The following is a 19,682-nucleotide window of genomic DNA, read 5'->3' on the forward strand; positions in this document are numbered from 1 at the left end:
CCTCGTCACCGGAAAGGCCTCTTAAATGTTGCCAATACCTATAACTCATCAAGCACAGACAGACAGACAGACAGACGTAAAGACACACACACAAACGGACAAAGAGAGGCACATACATTCCCATACAGACACACACACACACACATATATATATATATATATATATATATATATATATATATATATATATATATATATATATATATATATATATATATATATATATATATATATATATACAGACAGAGATAGAGACAAACACACAGACAGACAGACACACATACAAAAGTTTCTATATAGTTGATAGATTCCCACAATCCTCTTTTTCTTCCCTCTTTTTTCCCTCCTTTCTATCATCGTCAAAATGAGGGAAGTAAGGGAGGGAGGGAAGGAAGGGAGAGAAGGAAGGGGAAAGTCTTTGGAGGGGGGCGGAGCGTGGTGGGAAGGAGCAGGTGAGGGACTGAGGGAGGGGGAAAAAAAAAGAGAAATAATGGGTCCCCTGCCGCGTTTTCTTTGTGACGAAAATGGTCTATTTATGAGTAACACGAAGCTAGTCATTGTAGGAAACTTGTGTGCGTTATTATTTTCTCCTTGTAATCATTTCCCGTTTACTTTGTGCGAGTGGGGGTTTTTATTCTTTTTTCATTACATTTTTGTCTGGCGCGGTAAACAAAATGTGGTTGTAATGTCGAGGGTTTTGTCTTTTTGTCTTTTTTCCTCTTTTTTTCTCGTTCGTGGTATTTCCTTGTTTTCAAATTGTTCACTTGGTTAATAGAAACGTATATTAGTGTTGTTATATCATGTTTTTTCTTTCTCTTTCGTTCTCTTCCATCAAATTTTGCTCGCTTTTTTTTTTTTTTTTTGCATCCCTTTCTTTCATATGTTCTGTTCCATCACCAGTTTTGCTTATTTTTTTCCTCTTTCTTTCTTCCATTCTATTCCATCCAGTTCTGTTTATTTTCTTCTCTCTCTCCCTTCCTTTCTTTCGTTCGGTTCCACGCAGTTTTGCTTATTTATTTTCTCTCTTTCCTTCTTTTGTCCTGTTCCATCGAGTTCTGTTTCTTTTTCCTCTCTTTCTTTAGCTCTGTTTCATCAAGTTCTGCTAAAGTATGCAATTATAACGACGAGTACTGCAATAAAAGAAATAGTACATTTTGTAGTGATAGTAATAGTTAAGGAACAGACGTGCTTGATGGAAATACTTAACCATTTTGTACTAGGACGCATTTTTACCATGAGTTTGGGTATGATTAGACGATTTTATTTACATTAGGAACGGTTTATGGATGTCAGAAGATTAATGGTCAGAATCTTCACTATTTTCATACCTACATAAGTCTCTGAAGCTTTATGAAATCAACTAATAGTAAGCAGAATGAATATGGAAACGTGTCATGGTACTGAAGAGGTTAAAGAATGCAGGGATGGAAGGCACAAGTACACTAGAAGCTACATAACTGAGTCTTGAGGAATAAGTGGATAAGGGCGAAAATATGCCTTCATGTAATCACCACGTCCTTAACTGCCGTAGAAATGGACGAAGGGTATTGTTTAACCGTAATTATCTTCAGTTCCTTGGAAAATATATTAAATGATTATTGGATTTCCTTTAGTTCCACTCTATGAATGCCATAACATGCTCCCCTTCATGTTCCTCCTCCTCCTCCTTCCTCCTCCTTGTTCTTGTTCTTCTTCTCATTATTATTATTTTTTTTCTTTTCCTCCTCCTTCTCCTTCTCCTCCTCCTCCTATCATCTTTTTTTTTAATTCACTGTAGTCATATTTTTTTTCTTTTACAATAACAACTATTACTAATGATGAAGATAATAATAAAAAAAAATCTTTTTCTTTTCCTTCCTCCTCCTCCTCCTCCTCCTCCTCTTTTATGCTGACTACTCCCCCTTTCTCCAAGAGCGCCACTGAAAGGCTGACGGAACCATTGCCTGTTATCCACTCACGCCTCTACGTCAGCCCTGCTCAGCCAAGCCCGTGAGGAAGTGCTGGGAGAGTCATGGGGTTATTTATCGTGCCACTGGAGGGAATGAGAGGGACGGTGAGAGGAGCAAGGGGCGGGGAGAGGGGCGGTGACAGAGGTGGTTGTAGGTTTGTATCTGATTACTTAGAGGAAATTGATTTGATGAAAGTAGTGATGGGAAGTGTTAGGGTTGTGTTCAAGTGATCCCCGTGACCCTCTTCTCTCTCTCTCTCTCTCTCTCTCTCTCTCTCTCTCTCTCTCTCTCTCTCTCTCTCTCTCTCTCTCTCTCTTTTTTATACCATGTGGGCTTTTCACGGGAATTTATGGGCTGAAGGGGATACTTTTTGGGGCACCTCCTCTCTCAAAGCACACCCGCTAGGAAACCATTGCCCCGAGTGAGGAAGCCCAACCTACACTCGGACCGTGGACAGGATTCGAACCCGTGCGCTTGAAGACCCCTCGGACCTCAAAGCACACATGGTTCCACTCTCTCTCTCTCTCTCTCTCTCTCTCTCTCTCTCTCTCTCTCTCTCTCTCTCTCTCTCTCTCTCTCTCTCTCTCTCTCTCTCTCTCTGCCACCCTTAATTGTTGGTATCACAGGAGGTTGTCTCTCATCTGTCTCCCTCAAGTGTATCAAAGATCTCATCTCACTCCCATTGTTCTGCACCGTTTCCCCCCAAACCCCGCCCTGTCCCCCCCCGCCAGCTCACATCCCATTCCCATTCCCGCCGGCGTAATTCCAGGTGTCGAGGGCGCGGGAACGAAGCCAGGTGACAGGAATACCGATGATGACGTATGGAAGCCCTTCATGATTGGTCCATTTGTTTTGTCTACTGCCCGTGATGGTTGCCGCGTCAGGAATACACACGATGACGCATGGGCCGCCCTTGCGAGTTGATTGGTTCGCCGGGTTTTTGCCTAGCCAATAGGAAACCTGCTTCCCGGAACACAGACGATGACGCAACGAAAAGCAATCTAGTGTTCTTACGCCATCTGTCAAGCTTTTGAGTGATGGAGCCTTAGGGGTGGGTGGGGAGGCGGCGCGCTGGACGGCTCCTTGAAAATGCTGAAGAAGGGATGTTGGAGAATGGGGAAAAAAGGGAAACCAGACATTTCATATTTCCACGTGTCAGAGGAACATGCCAGGGAGAGAAGCAAACACTGGTGGTGGTGGCAGTGATGGTGATAGTGATGAGAGAAACTGTGCTTCTGGTGAGAACAAGCATGGTGGGAGTGTTTGGCGAGAGTGTGGCGGTACCCTGATAGCTAACCTTAGTATATCTCTCTCTTGTTGCAGATTCAGCCGCTGGCAGGCCCTCTGGAGGGCGGCACGCTGGTCACCATTGAGGGCAGCAACCTGGGCCTGCGGGAGGAGGACGTGAAGAACAACGTCTTCATCGGGGACGTGCCGTGCCATGTCCATGACTACCGAGTGTCCGTCAAGATCACCTGTCTCACGGGCCCGGCGCCCCTCACTCACGGAACACACAGCGGCAATGACTTGCAGTTCCCCGTCAGGGTCACTACGCCCGCCGGCACCACGCGCTCCACCGTCAAGTTCACCTACACAGTGAGTGCGCCTCCCTTGTGTGATTTGAGGAATGTTAATATTTTTTTCAGGTTGGACTAAAACTATTTTTGCTATTAATAGACGTTAGAGAATTTGAATTTTGAGTGTTTGCCATCACAACAAATGCCATTGACTATTATGTTGTTTCCTTATTGCCAGCTCCCTGTTGTTCCTTATATTTCATTATCCCTTCTTTGGCAGTCTTCAGACTGACAGGTGCCAATGTCAACAGTTCTCATTGTCCCTCACTAATACTCCTGTTAGTTGCTCTCCAGAAGCAATGTCTTGACTCACTCCTGTGTCTGCCCCCTGCAGAACGTGAGCGTGACGGGCGTGTGGCCGACGCGCGGGCCGGTGTCTGGCGGCACAGTGCTGTCCATCAGCGGCCGCTTTCTCAACGTGGGCTCCCACGTGTCAGCGGAGCTGGACGGCCTGCCGTGTGTTGTCAACAAGACGCAGTCGTCGTCGCACCGCTTGGTGTGCGTCACCTCGCGGGCGTCTGGGTCTTGGGAGGGCGGCAAGGAGGGCGATGGACTGCCGGCCACGGTGCGGATACTCACTGTGATGGTGGATGGAGCGCGCCGCTCTCTCGCCTCGCCCTTTGTCTTTACGCCTGATCCCAGAGTCCTCGAGCTCAAGCCGCTGCGGAGTCCATGGAGCGGCGGCCGCCTCGTCACCGTCCACGGCACTCATCTGGACGCCATTCAGGCTCCGCGCATCACTGTCAATCTGTTTGAACGTGTTCTCAACTCCTCCGCCTGCCGCGTTCTCAATGCTGACCAAATGGAGTGTCCTTCGCCGCCCCTTGACCGCGACGCCGTGCTGGCTATCCTGGAGGCACAGGACAATCTACGTCGCCGCCGAAGGAGCCGAAGCAGGAGATCTCACAAGATCCAGCGGTCGCCACGTAGACGCGACCACGATGGGGACGAGGTGGCCGTGGACGTGGGCTTCCTGATGGACGGCGTGGCGTCGGTGATGCATCTGCGCCAGCACTTCCCCAACGTGCGTTCCCGCCTCACCTACCTGCCGGATCCCGTGTATTACACCTTCCCCCACGGCGTCAAGCTGTACAAGGGCGACACTCTGGTGGTGGAGGGCGAGCACATCAACGACGCCGCCGACGAGAGTGACGTGCGGGTGACCATCGGTACCGCTATCTGCAACGTGACCTCCCTGGCCATGACGCAGCTGGTGTGCACGCCCCCGGAGATGCAGCCTGAGCCCACCGATGAGCGCGGCTTGTATACCCCCGAGCAGCTGCCCCTGGTGGTGGTGCACGTGGGTCAGTACCTGCGCTTCCCCTTGGGAGTCCTGCGCTACGAGCGGCACAGACGCTTCCCCCTCACCCCCGAGGGTATCGCGGGTCTGGCTGGCGGCGCCCTCTTCCTGGTGCTGGCGTCGTTCGTGGTGCTGGCCGTGTACCGCCGCAAGTCCTCGCAGGCAGAGCGGGTATACAAGCTGATGCAACTGCAGATGGACAGCCTGGAGAGTCACGTGCGCACCGAGTGTAAGCAAGGTGAGTGGTCTTCCTCCGTGGCGGGGCAGGTGTACAGGTGTGGCGCTGCGGTCTCCGAGGTGTGAAGGGCGTAGTAAACTGACAGCAGAGTGAGTGTATCACGAGTGTATCAGTGCGCCCGCCCCCTGGCCGCACCCCGGGCTTGTATTGCGACTCGAGACGGAGGCATGACTGTCCCCGCCCCTGTCTGCCCACCCGCCCACCCACCCACTGCTAATTGGGGGTTGTGTCAACACGCCCGTTAAAGTAACCCGCCGCCGCCCCTGCGCCTCGCACGCACCTGAGTGGGACGTCCTGTTTTATGCGTGATGGACGGCGTGTGGACGGAGAGGGGGATGTGGAAGGGCCGTACAGAGAGGAGACGGAGGAGATGGAAACAGTGGTGGTGGTGATGGTGGTGGAGGTCAGTGTTGTCTTGGTCAACAGTTTCGCTCCACCAATTATCCCGCTGAGCCCGGGCGCAGCTGTGGGGGGCGGGGTGATTGCAGGTTGGGAGGAGGAGCGAGTTGCTAATAGAAGACATTAACGCGTCGCTCTGAGGGGCCGAAGGTCACTCGTTGTGGTGTGGAGGAACCAGGGAGCGAGTCAGTGACAGCGACTACCAACGAGAAGGCACGTTATCTACCGAGAGAGAGAGAGAGAGAGAGAGAGAGAGAGAGAGAGAGAGAGAGAGAGAGATTAATGACTTAACACGGGTCAGATTCAGAGATACTTACAACAAGGGAGAGCCAGTTGGGTACAGGTGGTCATCAGGGTCCATCGCGAGGCGGCGGCGCTCAGCTTGATGGTCGAGATTCACTTTGCAAGATTCACTTTGTTCCCTGCGTGGCTTTGAATCGGCGGCACAAACGAGGAGGCGGCGGCAGTGGTGACGGTGGCAGTGGTGGTGGTGGCGGGTCCCGGCGCCGCCACCACGCCAGGGTTATTGTCCTCCTGAAATACTGCCGACACGATGGTGACTTTTTTTTCCCTATATTTTATGCCCATGATGTATTAGAGTACCCGATCTTCACCCCAACTCCCTCAAACACCCTCCCTCCTATCTCCCCGGACCTTCCCTCCCCCATCTCTTCACTGCATCCTCCCTTCCTCTCCCATTCTTTCTTCTCGTCCCCCTCTTCCTCTTTCTTTCTCAGTGATTTTCTCGCTTTCTTCAATGATTTTTTTGACAGTTTTACTTTTCCTTCTCCTCTTCTCTCTTTTTTCTTCTTTTCCTCTCCCTTTCCCTAACCCTTCCCTCAGTCACCTCTCTCCTCCACACTACTCCACTACTTTCGCACTTCTTTTCTCCTATATTTTTCCTAACTCTACCTTACACTTAGACCTTTTCTTAACGCTTCCTTTCCCTTTGCTTTTCCCTCTCCTTCTTTTCCTTGTCATTCTCCTTCTCCTTCTTCTCCCTCTCCCTCTCTTTCTCCCACTCACCGCCTCTCCCTTCCAGCCTTCGCGGAGCTCCAAACGGACATGACGGACCTGACGGCGGACCTGGAGTCTTCTGGCATCCCCACCCTGGACCACCGCACCTACGTGATGAAAGTGTTCTTCCCCGGCGTGGCTGACCATCCCATCCTGCAGGACCCGAAAGTGAGTGGTAATTCTTGTGTTTGGTATCCTTCGCTGTTTAGATTTGATAGTGTTTTTGTATCCTAGTTCTAATGTTTTGCTGGTTTCATTACATTTTTTTTTACTTGGTGTTTGAAAGAGTAACACGCCCTTATCCTTAACTATTCAGCTTTCATCGCAAGAAATGAGCCTCTTTTTCCTGTTTTACTTTTTCTTAAGTAAGATGAGTAAGTAAGACAGTTTACCAATCATGTCCTTCACTTTTTACATTGCTTGCTCTTATAAACTTGTTAATTCTTCCCATATCCCTCATTTTCCCCTCATAATGCAGAGAGAGAGAGAGAGAGAGAGAGAGAGATAAGGGTGACATTAGTTTAAGAGTAGGGGTAGATGAGGGTGATGGGAGGCTGCAGGGAGATAGAGGGTGAACTGGGGGTGCTGGAGGGTGCATTAGGGGAAAGGGGGGAAAGGGGAAAGGGGGAGAGGGGGACAATGGCAGGGGCGTGAGGAATCTCCTGCAGCATCCATCATGGTGAACCCCAGATTAAAACTACGCCATTAGTCAGAGGTGGTGGGACAGGGAGAGAGAGGAAGAGGGAGGGGAAAGGGGGGAAGGAAAGGCAGACATGCATATTCAGGGACTGCTGGAGTAGGGGGGGGAAAGAGGGGAGTTAGCAATCCAGAAATGTAGAACTGGGGATTATGTGATGATGAACGTGGTGGTGGTGGTGGTGGGGGTTGGGGCAGCGGGGAGGATAGTGGTAGTGGAGGTGGTGGAGGAAGGGGGAAGGGGGAGAAAGAGATGGGGTGTTTGGTCTGCGGTAAAAAGGGTGGTGTTGGGTGGTGGTAGGTGTTGATGGTGGTGGTAGGCGGTGGTGGTGGTGGTGGTGGTGGTAGGTGGTGATGGTAGTGATAGAAGGAAGGAAAGGAAAGGGAGTTGAGTAGAATTTTGATACTGAATGGGAAGAGAAAGTTAGTGATGAATTCTGTTCCTTGAGTGATTATCTTTCGTTCCTTTTTTTAACTTCTTTTTTTTCTAGATCCAGACGCTATAATTAAAAAAAAATAAGAAAGTGAAAAAGAAGTGAGATTTAAGCGATAAAAAAACACAGGTAGAGATAAAGAAAAAAGACCAGAAAGGACATAAAAGAAAGCAAAGATGTAGGGATAAAAAGAGAGCTAATAAAGAGGAAACGATAGAAGACAAAGAGGTGAAAGTAAAAGAGAATAAAGAGGTACATATCTGCTTTGCCTAATCTCCAATACTCTCAACATTATGAATTACAACACGCATAGAGAGGAAGGAGACGAGAAGTGGCATTAAAGAAACACGAAGGAGGAAGATCAGAGGAATGAGAGAAAAAGCACAACAAATCCTCTTTCCTTAACTTCTTACGTGCATATTCAACTCTTCTTAACATCCTGATATACTAAAGACGGGACAGGAGAGGATAATGGGGGAAGAATTTAAGAAACGAAGGGGGAGAGAGAGAGAGAGAGAGAGAGAAAGAGAGAGATGAAAAAAAATAAGATCCGCTCGCAAGGTCAGTCTAGGTTTACCCTCATCAGCACTCAGCACCCTCCCTCCGTCAGCACCTGTAGCGGCTCGAGTCAGCACACCTCCTTGCACTTTTATTCACTTCTAATTAACAAGCACAGGAAAAAAGTATCTATCATGAGCGTAAGAGCCGTCTGCGGGGAGGAGTGACAGGCAATGTGTTATCAGTGAGCGCTAATGTGGGCCAGAGCTGCCTGACTAGTGGCCGGTCCATGCACGTGAGCCTTGGACGTGCCTGTCACCGCCCCGTGCCTGAGAAGGAGCTAGGAGGAGGATGGGGAGGAAAGGGGTACAGGAGGCCAGTTGGTTTGAGGTGCGCGAGGATGTAGGTGGAGCAGACCATTACTGGCTGGGTTATCTTCGACACTCGAGGTGAGAATGAGCAGGCCCGGCTAATGCTCTTCCCTGAGTGCCTTCGAGGAGCGATAGCATCCGGCAGACCCTCGCGACAGACCCTGGGTGGCGGTGGTGGTGGATGCGAGGAACCAACAGCTGTTTTCAGGATAAATATGTCAAGAAGAGATAGTTTGATTGGTTAATAGCAATGCCTCTCTGCGCACCTTGCATGTGCGCTATGTCTCTTCTTCATAGCATTCACAGGGAGCCCTTTAACTCTGCCTGTTCTTCCTTCTCCGAAAAATTATAGGAAGTTCTCTGCTATCTTCCGTATCTCTTCTCTGCTTGTTCTCCTTTTTCCCTTGCCTTCTTTTTACTTACCTCTCCCTCTTTCTCCTTAACACTGACGGAACTTTTTATCTTCTCTCTTGTCCTCTCTGCATCTCTCCTTTCTTCTTCTCCTTTCTATCTTGTTCCCTGCCTCTTTATCTCCCTCCTTCTTTGAGGACGTGAGATGGTGGGAGTAAGATGGGAGAGTGTGGACGCTTGGCAGAGGGTGCAAATGGAAGTGATTGAACGATGGAAGAGGATTAGGAACAAGTAAAGATAGAGGGAAGGAAAGAAGTGGATTGGAAACAAGTGGAGACAGTGAGAGAAGTAAAGGAGGGAAGGTGGATTGGGAAGAGAATGAGACAGAGTGAGAAGAGAAAGAGAAGTCAGAGGGTTGAGAGAAGAGTGGAGATGAACGAGGTGGAGCTGCGGATGGAGGGAAGTTAATGCCACGTCCATTAATCGTCCCCTGGTTTGCATTCCACTTAATGTAATAAAACCTCACTTCTTTGCCTTTTTTGTGAGAGTGATTGTGCCCTGTAGACTAACCAACATGTGTCCGTCTATCGCTCTGGACCACACACACACACACACACACACACACACACACACACACACACACACACACACACACACACACACACACACACACACACACACACACGGTTGTCTCTTAGCTCATAGGCACACCCACACTCTCCTCCCAAGGCCTTATTACCTCACGCCCTCACGCCTATAGTATAAGACGGAGAGAAGACAGAGCATGGGTGTGGAGGGAGGGAGTGGGAAGTGCGGGGGGGTGTGTAGTTAACGAGGGCCCTATCTTACAGCTACACCCAGAATCCATTTGGCGGGTGATAGCGCAGGGCGGGTGTCAGAGGCAGCGTGATTGCAAGCGAAGGCTGAGAGATGGAGAGCTTGATTCCCATCTGTCAACGCCCTTCCTTGGGAAAGCCGCTTTTAACCCCTCAGTACTAGAACGCATTATTTATCATGAGTTTTGGGTATGATTGGACGATTTTATTTAGATTAGAAAGGGTATACTGAGGTCAGAAGATTAATGGCTAGAGTCTTCAGTATTCTAATCGTAACGTAAGTATCTGAAGCGCTATAAAATTACCAAATAGTAAGCAGAATAAATATGAAAACACGTGATGGTACTGAAGGGGTTAAGGATTTTAGGGTCTCAAGAAATGTTTTCAAAGGCAACGAATAATTACTTAAGTTATCTTATTGTAGGACGCTAGTGTTTGATTTTTAGGCTCTCATATAATTTTCAAATGTCAGAAGTTTTTAGTCGGGTTGTCGGTCTCTTCATCTTTGTGAGTCAAATTAAAGTTGCAATGAATTATTTTCAGAGGCCGCGGAGCGTTTCAAAAAGGCTATTTTCAAAGGCCACATATGATTCGTATAGTTTTCTTCGTCTCATCTTTGGCATACTGTTGATAAACATTTTTGCTCTTAAAGGGTAAAGAATCGTTGTTAAACTCTCATTAATATCATGGAAATGCGTGAAAATCTTAATAACTTCGAGAAAAGTGTGTGTGAAGTAATGTTATGGCTGATGATGGTACAGAAACGCCATTAAACTGTTACTAAAATTATAAAAACACTCCATAAAACCGCAATAACTTCTAAAATTTGTTAAAATAAGCTGAGATGAGACGCTGAAACGTTCCAAAACACGAATATTGCATTAGTAAACGGAATATCAGTGATCTACTTAAGTTCCTGCTGAATTTTAAAACAATTTACAGAAAGGAATAATTATTTTATTTTTAATGTCCTCAAATCACACCAATTGTTTTTTTTTTCTCTCTCGTAAGGTTCACACACAGTTCCATTAGTAATATTTTTTTTTTCCTTTTACTAAGCGGATGTATAATGCAAGATGGGCGTGGTGGTAGTGGTGGTGGTGGTGGTGGTAGTAATAGTGGAAGTGGTCTGATGTTTGTGTTTTCTCGTCCTCACTTTTTTTTTCTCCTGCTATCTAGAAGTTCCTTGTGTGTGTATGTGTGTGTGTGTGTGTGTGTGTGTGTGTGTGTGTGTGTGTGTGTGTGTGTGTGTGTGTGTGTGTGTGTGTGTGTGTATGTGTGTTCTCTTGTATTCCCCATGTGTCGTTTTGTACTTCATGTTCCCGTTCTCTCTCTCTCTCTCTCTCTCTCTCTCTCTCTCTCTCTCTCTCTCTCTCTCTCTCTCTCTCTCTCTCTCTCTCTCTCTCTCTCTCTCTCTCTCTCTCTCTCTCTCTCTCTCGCCTGGGTTCGAATCGCATGCACAAGGAGACAAGGAAGAGATAAAAGTGTTGACAAATTGATAACGACAAGGACGTTTACAGCCAGCACATTGGGTCCTAATGACTCAATGCACTTTAATTGATAAGACAGGAGGGCGTCAGAGGCAATAGAGAGAGAGAGAGAGAGAGAGAGAGAGAGAGAGAGAGAGAGATAGAGAGAGGAGTAAAAGGGATAAAGGTAATAAGCAGGATATAGATAGATGGATACGTAGATAGTCACTGTTAGGGTTAGAGGAGGAGGAGGAGGAGGAGGAAGTGGAAGAAACGTGTCTGTGATGGACATTAGAAGATTACTTTTGCCTGTTTTGAAGGTACACGCAAGGCTACCCACTTAACCCTCCTCCTCCTCCTCCTCCTCCTCCTCCTCCTCCTCCTCCTCCTCCTCCTCCTCCTTCCCCTTTCCCGCAATCAGCCCAGTCTCATTAGCTGGTGTGATAATGAGTGCAGGTGAGACACGCTTGTTGTCGCCTTTTATTAGCATGTTCTGTCTCCTTCCTGTCGAATTGGGGAGGGTGAAGGTGTCAGGTGGTGGTGGTGGTGGTGGTGGTGACACCTTCTGGTCTATTTTACGGAAGATTGATACTTTCTTCGTTATTTAGAAAGAATACTGGGATTATTTTTATTGTTTATGAAAAAAAATGATAATTTGTTCTTCAATATGAAAGAAATTGTGTTATTTCTATACTGTGCGGAAGATTAACATGTTTCCTCTTCTATTTGAAAGAAACCGTGTTATTTTTGTTATGTGGTGAAGAAAACTAACGCTTTTCTTACTTATTTGAAAGTAACTTATTACTGAACAAATAATCTCGTCAATGCAAAAGAAAACATGTTATATATTTTTTTTTGTATGAAAGTATGGTAGCAGTTTTTCTCATCAATTTGAAAGAAAACCTTGTTATTTATATACTATGTGGAAGAAAGCACACCATTTCTTTTCTGTGTGTCTCTATGTCTGTTATTTCTCAGCCAGCGTGGGAAGAAGTACACAAAACAAAGCCACAGTATTCTTGCTTCTAATTTGATGTGTCAGTCACCCTATTACTGTTGTGGGGGGGTGCATGTGGTTGCTCCTCCCCCCACACACTCTCCCTTTATCCATGTCCCCTCTCCCTCCCTTCACTCCCTCCACCCGCTTCTTGATTCCTTTGAGAGGGTGATGGAATTAATTAGTCACACACACACACACACACACACACAGCAGTTACTTTTCCTTCATTCCTTCTCCCTCCCTCATTTTTCATTTCTCTCTCTCTCTCTCTCTCTCTCTCTCTCTCTCTCTCTCTCTCTCTCTCTCTCTCTCTCTCTCTCTCTCTCTCTCTCTCTCTCTCTCTCTCTCTCTCTCTCTCTCCCATAGCCATCATCACCATCACTATGTCACCTAACCTAACTTATTCCTCCCTTCTCTCTCACCCTCTCCCTCTCCCTCTCCCTCTCCCTCTCCCTCCCTAGTACTTAAGACGGCCAGAGTCTGATCACTGAATATTCATAGTCTCTCTTCTTCATAATTTGCTGGAGAGACGAAGACCAGTGGCTTCCTTCTGTCTATGTTTGAGAGAGAGAGAGAGAGAGAGAGAGAGAGAGAGAGCAGGGGGAGGAGATAAAATATTAATGACATCTGTAATGCGTGTTCGGAGGAGAAGAGACAGAGGATGATTCTCTCTCTCTCTCTCTCTCTCTCTCTCTCTCTCTCTCTCTCTCTCTCTCTCTCTCTCTCTCTCTGTCGCTGGCCATTTCTCCCATTTCTTTCATCAAAATACGCTCATTGTTCCCCTCTCCTTCCCCTCCCCTCCCTTTACTCTCCCTCTTTCTCTCTCCCTGCTCTCCCTTTTCTCCGCATTTCAAGACCATATGTTTCCGAGGCTTCATAAGAGAGGGAGAGGAGCAGCGTTGGGTGTTTCGAAGCTTCACGAGGCTATGAAACACTAAACCTCACCTCTCATTATTGTTTAATTATTTGTTTTTTTTTTTATTTATATTTTTATCTATTTATTTGTTTATTCATTTTTTTTATGTATTTGTTTATTTATTTGTGTGTGTTGGGGGGGGGGGAAAGATTTGTGGGAGGGATGGATAGTGGGTGGGTGGGTGGATGGAAGCGTTATTTAGTGGGTGGATGGGTGTTATATTTTGTAGGTGGTTTGATGTGTGGTTATGTTGATCAGTGGATATTGTGGATACACTTGCTTAATTGTCCTCGTTTTTTCTTATTCATTATCCTTAATTATCCACTTAAGTCGAGTTATTCAATATGTATATCCGAGTCGTTTTACCTCTCCCTCTCTCCTGCTCCGTCTCTCCTTCCCTCTCTCATTCTTCTATATTAATTTTGCATAATTTACACTTACTCACCGTGGCAAGCCTTGAAGTGTGTGTGTGTGTGTGTGTGTGTGTGTGTGTGTGTGTGTGTGTGTGTGTGTGTGTGTGTGTGTGTGTTTGTGTGTGTGTGTCAAGAGTGAGGCAGAGTGTTTGAAGTAGGTGGTGAAGGTGAGAGAGAGAGAGAGAGAGAGAGAGAGAGAGATTTCTTCGTACTTCCATCCTTTTTTATATCTTGAAGTTTTCACTCTAGATCTAATAAACCGAAGAGAGAGAGAGAGAGAGAGAGAGAGAGAGAGAGAGAGAGAGAGAGAGAGAGAGAGACATCAATAATAAGACAGCTGCTGAGAGGGAAAAAAAAAGAAATAGAAGTAGGAGAGAAGGGGGAAAAAATGTGTAGAAAATGATAATGACAAAGGGAGAATGGGAAGGAGAGGAGGCGAGGGAAGTGATGCGGTGGGAAGGGAGAGGAGAGAATGGAGAGGGAGTGTTGATTGATAAGGGAGAATAGAGCTGAGGGAGGAGGAATACAAGGGCAATGGGAAGCGAGGCCGAGATGGCACATAATGGGAGGAAAGGAAAGGAAAACATGAGTGTGTGTCCGTGAAATTATGGACTGGAAGAATGAGTGTGTGTGTGTGTGTGTGTGTGTGTGTGTGTGTGTGTGTGTGTGTGTGTGTGTGTGTGTGTGTGTGTGTGTGAAGGCAGTGAAATAAAAAAAAATCATAGGAAATATAGAGAAAAGAAATAATGAAAGAAAAGAAAAATAGAGAAAGTTAACGAAGGACTTACAGACGAAAAAAAAGGGCAAAGAAGGAGAGGAAGATAATGAATAGGATAGAAACTCGCATTTTTTCACAGCATTTCAAACTAAAAATTCAAGTTTTTAAAAGTGGAAAATATTATAAAAAAAAAACATCCAGGGAAAAAAAAATCTTACGAAGAATAAAGAAAAAAATATATAACCTGTGTGTGTGTGTGTGTGTGTGTGTGTGTGTGTGTGTGTGTGTGTGTGTGTGTGTGTGTGTGTGTGTCTGTCTGTCTGTCTGTCTGTCTGTCTGTCTGTCTAAAAGGTTGTGGTTGCAGTGACCCAAGTCTTTAAGACTATTTTTAGATTCTAGAGACGGATTAACAATATTTCTACATTACTAACAGGATAACCACTCTTTACACCCAGACTAATCATCTCAGTGTCCTTTAGCAATAGTCGTGAAGAGAGAGAGCGAAGTGTTTTGAAATACTGGCCTAAGTGGCGACATGTAGCACATCAGTACTCTCTGTCAACTGAAGACTTTTGAGTGCCTTGTGTGCGTTGCCTGTGGTTTTGATGTCCGGGTAAGAATATGACACCTTTGGTTACTTTATACGAAGACAAGTGACGTGCAAAGTGGACGTGACGATAACTCCAGCAGTAAGGACAATAAATTATAATAAATCTAGTGGGAAGTTGCCAGATTCTTCTTCAAGAGAAGTTACCAGATTTCATCATTTAGTTTGAGAAATATTGCCTGATTCCACTAGAGTCAAGGCGTGATAGAAAAGGGGAGAATGTAGCTTATTTCTCACCTGAAAATGATGAAAGAACAGCGATTTATTTCTAGGGTCTAAATGATAGTAGTCTACGTAATCATAGTTTTGTTTCCAACCTAATAACACAACAACAACACCGTGTATTTCTCCAGTGTAAGTAATAGTTAGTTAGCTATTTCTCAAGTCCCAAATAATACCAAATAATATGAGATGTACTCTTACATTAATGTTTTTTTCCTCTGTACAAATAACTAGCTAGCCCATTATTTCCCATCCCTAATTCATCCTTCCTCTCTTCCTCCTCCTCTTCTTCTCACGCACCAATCACATTCAGGGACAAAGGTTCACCAAATACTACAAAGGAGGAACAAGTACCTGATAATCCAAATAATAACAACCTATTAATTATAACTTTTGTCTGGTTTCCAAGTGGCATATATGGTATACGTAGTTGGCTAAGGAGGTAGTAGCAGCCTCTCTCTCTCTCTCTCTCTCTCTCTCTCTCTCTCTCTCTCTCTCTCTCTCTCTCTCTCTCTCTCTCTCTCTCTCTCTCTCTCTCTCTCTCTCTCTCTCTCTCTCTCTCTCTCTCTCTCTCGTCTACGGAAACATTTTAGATGCCAATATTTAGATAGAACTAATCGTTCTTCTCCCTTTCCCTCTCAAGCACATATATTTTGCACGTCAAGATTAATATAATATTGTTTATCCCTTTTTTTATCTCTATCTACATTCATATAATGTATCTTATCTAAGTTAATACCTTTCTCCTTCTCTTTCTTCCTATCTATATTGATTTCAGATATCAAACTTCAGCTAGTATTCCTCATTTCTCTTTCCTTTTCTCTCTACATTCAATTTAGCCTTCAAAGTTAGCCTAAGACTTCTTCCCTTCCCCTTCTCTCACTCACACACTCTCCTTACACATACGTTTAGCAATCAAACTTCACTTAATACCTCTCTTCTCTCTCGCCTGCAGGCGCGCGCTCACGGCCCGAGGACCAACTACGACGTGGCGATGTTGCAGTTTGAGCAGCTGGTGGCAAACAAACACTTCCTTCTCTCCTTCATTGACACCCTGGAGGCACAGAAGTCCTTCAACATCAGGGACAAGTGGGTGACCTGAGCCCGTGTGTGTGTGTGTGTGTGTGTGTGTGTGTGTGTGTGTGTGTGTGTGTTAAGGAATCTCGTAATAGGATATTGCTAGTAGTTGTGAGTGAAGGTAGGAATCCGGTCTTGAATGTGGTGGTACTGTGTGTGTGTGTGTGTGTGTGTGTGTGTGTGTGTGTGTGTGTGTGTGTGTGTGTGTGTTGTCGGCGTCGGTATCAGCGTGGCGGAACATGTGCAGCGGGGTTCAGATAGTGTGACAATCAGTGTAACTACAAGAGTATAACTGCGTGGAGTGTGTCAGGAGAAGGGGGAAATAAATCTGAGAAGGGAGAGAAGAGGAAAACAAAATGCTATTGCATTCGCTTCCTTGTCTTGCTTGGCGTTACTGAGACGAGAAGACGAAGGACAGTAGATGTGGATGTCATAATGAACTGGGTACCAGGTTACAGGAATGTGTCTTTGGTGGTGATGATAGTGATGTGCTTTGGAATGTAAGTCAGCTTGAAGTAATGTTCGTAGTGTTGCAGTGAATGTACATTGCAAGACTACAGGAGGAGACTAAGTATACTTATCAATTTTACTGCTATGGTTTCCTTTAGTTAACTTTCAAATTACTGTAATAGATTTTGGATAAAGAAAAAACAAGAAAACGAGGTTAACTTTATCTTGGCTAAGCTGCAAAAGTACGAATTTAAGCAGAGAAATTTAGTTGTAGTAGAAAAAATAGTCTCTTGAAAACTATTCATAATTATTACAAAGATTGAATATTAGAACCATTAAAGCTAGGTTAAGTTAGGTTAGTTATATAGCCAAGTAAAGATTATACTCACTAAAATGAATGCGATGAATGTTACTAAGGAATGTTATTTATCATGGCGCGACACAGACTGGAATGTGGCAGCGAAGGTGGAGGCGAGGGATGAATGTGCGGCGATGCAGGTGCTGATAAAGAGATGGAGATGAGAGACAAAATAAGCTTCAGATGCAGTGTGATGATGAAAGAGCGTGAGTGAAGTGGAGGAATGTGATAAAAAGGAGATGAAGGATGGATAGTAGAAAAGAAATGGAGATATAATAAAAAGATAAATTAAATAAGGTGTTGTAGAAGTGTTTAAGAAGTGGAGATATGTAGAAAAAAGGATATGAAGGATGAGAAAGAAGTGAAAATAAAAGGAAAACACGAGACAAAATAAGGTGTAAATATAATGAATGCAGTGGAAATAGATATAGATGGAATGTGAAGGACAGGAGGACAAGAGAACATCACCAGCATTGCCTTGTCAATATTTTAGATGAATGATGAATGTGAGAGAAAAGATGTGGAGATGATTAATGTATGTATGAAAGTAAATGAGGTGTTTTCTTAATATAAGAGGAACACTAGCCTAAAATTATTCAAAACAGAAAAGAAAATCTACTGAGACCCCCGAACCTAAAGAAAGGCAAAAAGGAATATCTAAAATTGGAGGATTGAGAACCATTGAAGATGCACTGTGGTGGCAGTGAAGATAGAACGTGGAGGAAATAAAGAACAATAGAACTTCAGTATGTATTTCTCTTTATTCCAGAGTGAACGTGGCCTCCCTGGTGACGGTGCTGCAGATGGGACGCATGGAGTACCTGACGGAGGTGATGAGGTGTCTGATGCTGCGTCTGGTCGCCAACGCTGCTGCCACCAAGCACCCGCAGCTCATGCTCCGCCGCACCGAGAGCGTCGTGGAGAAGATGCTCACTAATTGGATGGCGCTGTGCATGTATAACTATCTGAAGGTGTGTGTGTGTGTGTGTGTGTGTGTGTGTGTGTGTGTGTGTGTTTGTGTTTGTGGATCTGTGGATATAGGATGGAAAGTACAGTCCTAGAATGTTTTTGTTCTTTACCTATAAAAAGTAACATAACAGTGACTTTTCCGTTCTCTCATTATGGTATTTTTACTCATCTCAAATTGTATTATGTATATTTCTTATCTCACCTTTCTTCTTCTCTCACGTTGTGCTAAGCTTTGTCTTCCCCTCTCATACTGTTCCTCCCTCTCTTCCCGTGTACCCATCGGTGCAGGAGGACGCGGGCACGGCACTGTTCCTGCTGTTCAAGGCCATCAAGCACCAGGTAGAGAAGGGCCCCGTGGACGCTGTAACCCACGACGCGCGCTACTCTCTATCCGAGGAACGCCTTCTCCGGGAGCAGGTGGAGTTCAGCCCCGTGGTGAGTGTTGCCCCAGCCGCCCCGCCCTGCCGCACCCCACCACATCTCCAGGGGCAAGCAGGGGCTGGGGACGCCTTTTTTGTCCACCTGTTTTAGCTGTTTTTATGATTTTTTTTACAATTTAAAAAGTCTCCCTCCTGATCACCTTTGTCTCGCTTGTTGCCACTAATTTAGAGAGGAGTCATTAACGATCAGTTGTAACATCAATGTGTCCATAGACAGACCTGTGATTTGCTGGCGTAGGGAGCAAGGGAGCCTGACTGGCCGAGAGCCGCCTGGAAGAGGGCAGGTGCTAACTCAGGTGCTCATGGGCTGGCTTTCGGAGGGAGCTTGGAGGGTGGTGCTTGGGCGAACAGTGCTTTCAGGGGCCGCTTGTGGGTGCTCGCTTCAGGGGGGTCATTACAGAGGACACCTTTTTTCCCATTCCTCCTCACCTGGTCATGAGGAAAGGAGCAACATCGAACCCTGAACATATCCCCTATGCATCCCCAGATCCTATTGTCTCTTCACCCCTCATTCTGTTTTAAGTCCACTATTCCCTTCACTTCCCATCTGTCTTAAATCGTTCGTACTTGAGAATTTCTTAGTTATCCCTCCAGACTTTGTGGACTCAAGGTAAATTCAACTCCCGGGAACTTGTCACCGAAAAATCTGCGACCAGTTCGAAAATCCTGGAGTAAGTTTAGCGACCTTGAATAGAGGAGAATGAGGCGCTAGGGCGTGGTAAAGGGAAAGGGTGAGGGTGTGGCGTGGCGTGCGTGGAAGGGAACTCAACACCTAACCCCTGCCTGCCACACCTACCGCCACAAGACACGGCAGCAGCAATCAGAAGGGTGTGGGAATGTGCACCGGGCAAGACAGAGGCATGCAAGGGAATGTGTGTGAGGGTATGACATGCTCCGTGTGTGTGTGTGTGTGTGTGTGTGTGTGTGTGTGTGTGTGTGTGTGTGTGTGTGTGTGTGCGTGTAATGATTGCATACGTTAGTGGAGTGTACGTAGTGTGTGATGGTCTGACAGTTTAATACTTGTGTGTGTGTGTGTGTGTGTGTGTGTGTGTGTGTGTGTGTGTGTGTGTGTGTGTGTGTGTGTGTGTAGGCTGTGGAGAGACACTGTCATGTGAGAGTGATAAATGGTGTGTGTGTGTGTGTGTGTGTGTGTGTGTGTGTGTGTGTGTGTGTGTGTGTGTGTGTGTGTGTGTGTGTCCGTCCATTGTAACACGTCACATAGAGCCATAACACACACACACACACACACACACACACACACACACACACACACACACACACACACACACACACACACACACACACACACACACACACACACACACACACACACACACACACACACACACACACAGAGAGAGAGAGAGAGAGAGAGAG

The 19,682-nt window shown here is 45.9% G+C and overlaps 1 protein-coding gene across 5 annotated transcripts in view; it reads left to right on the top strand.

Annotated features, from left to right (window-relative positions):
- The window catches only part of LOC123506372 (plexin-B-like), a 409,390-nt gene that overhangs the window by 368,732 nt on the left and 20,976 nt on the right, over positions 1–19,682 (top strand). For all 5 annotated transcript variants that reach the window (XM_045258439.1, XM_045258441.1, XM_045258442.1 and 2 more), the window contains exons 9-14: positions 3,273–3,545; positions 3,861–5,064; positions 6,506–6,648; positions 15,967–16,100; positions 17,666–17,867; positions 18,154–18,300. In XM_045258439.1, the coding sequence (XP_045114374.1) occupies positions 3,273–3,545; positions 3,861–5,064; positions 6,506–6,648; positions 15,967–16,100; positions 17,666–17,867; positions 18,154–18,300 (2,103 nt within the window). The remainder of the gene's footprint in view (positions 1–3,272; positions 3,546–3,860; positions 5,065–6,505; positions 6,649–15,966; positions 16,101–17,665; positions 17,868–18,153; positions 18,301–19,682) is intronic.

The sequence above is a fragment of the Portunus trituberculatus genome, chromosome 19, assembly GCF_017591435.1.
Source record: "Portunus trituberculatus isolate SZX2019 chromosome 19, ASM1759143v1, whole genome shotgun sequence".
Lineage (NCBI taxonomy): Eukaryota > Metazoa > Arthropoda > Malacostraca > Decapoda > Portunidae > Portunus > Portunus trituberculatus.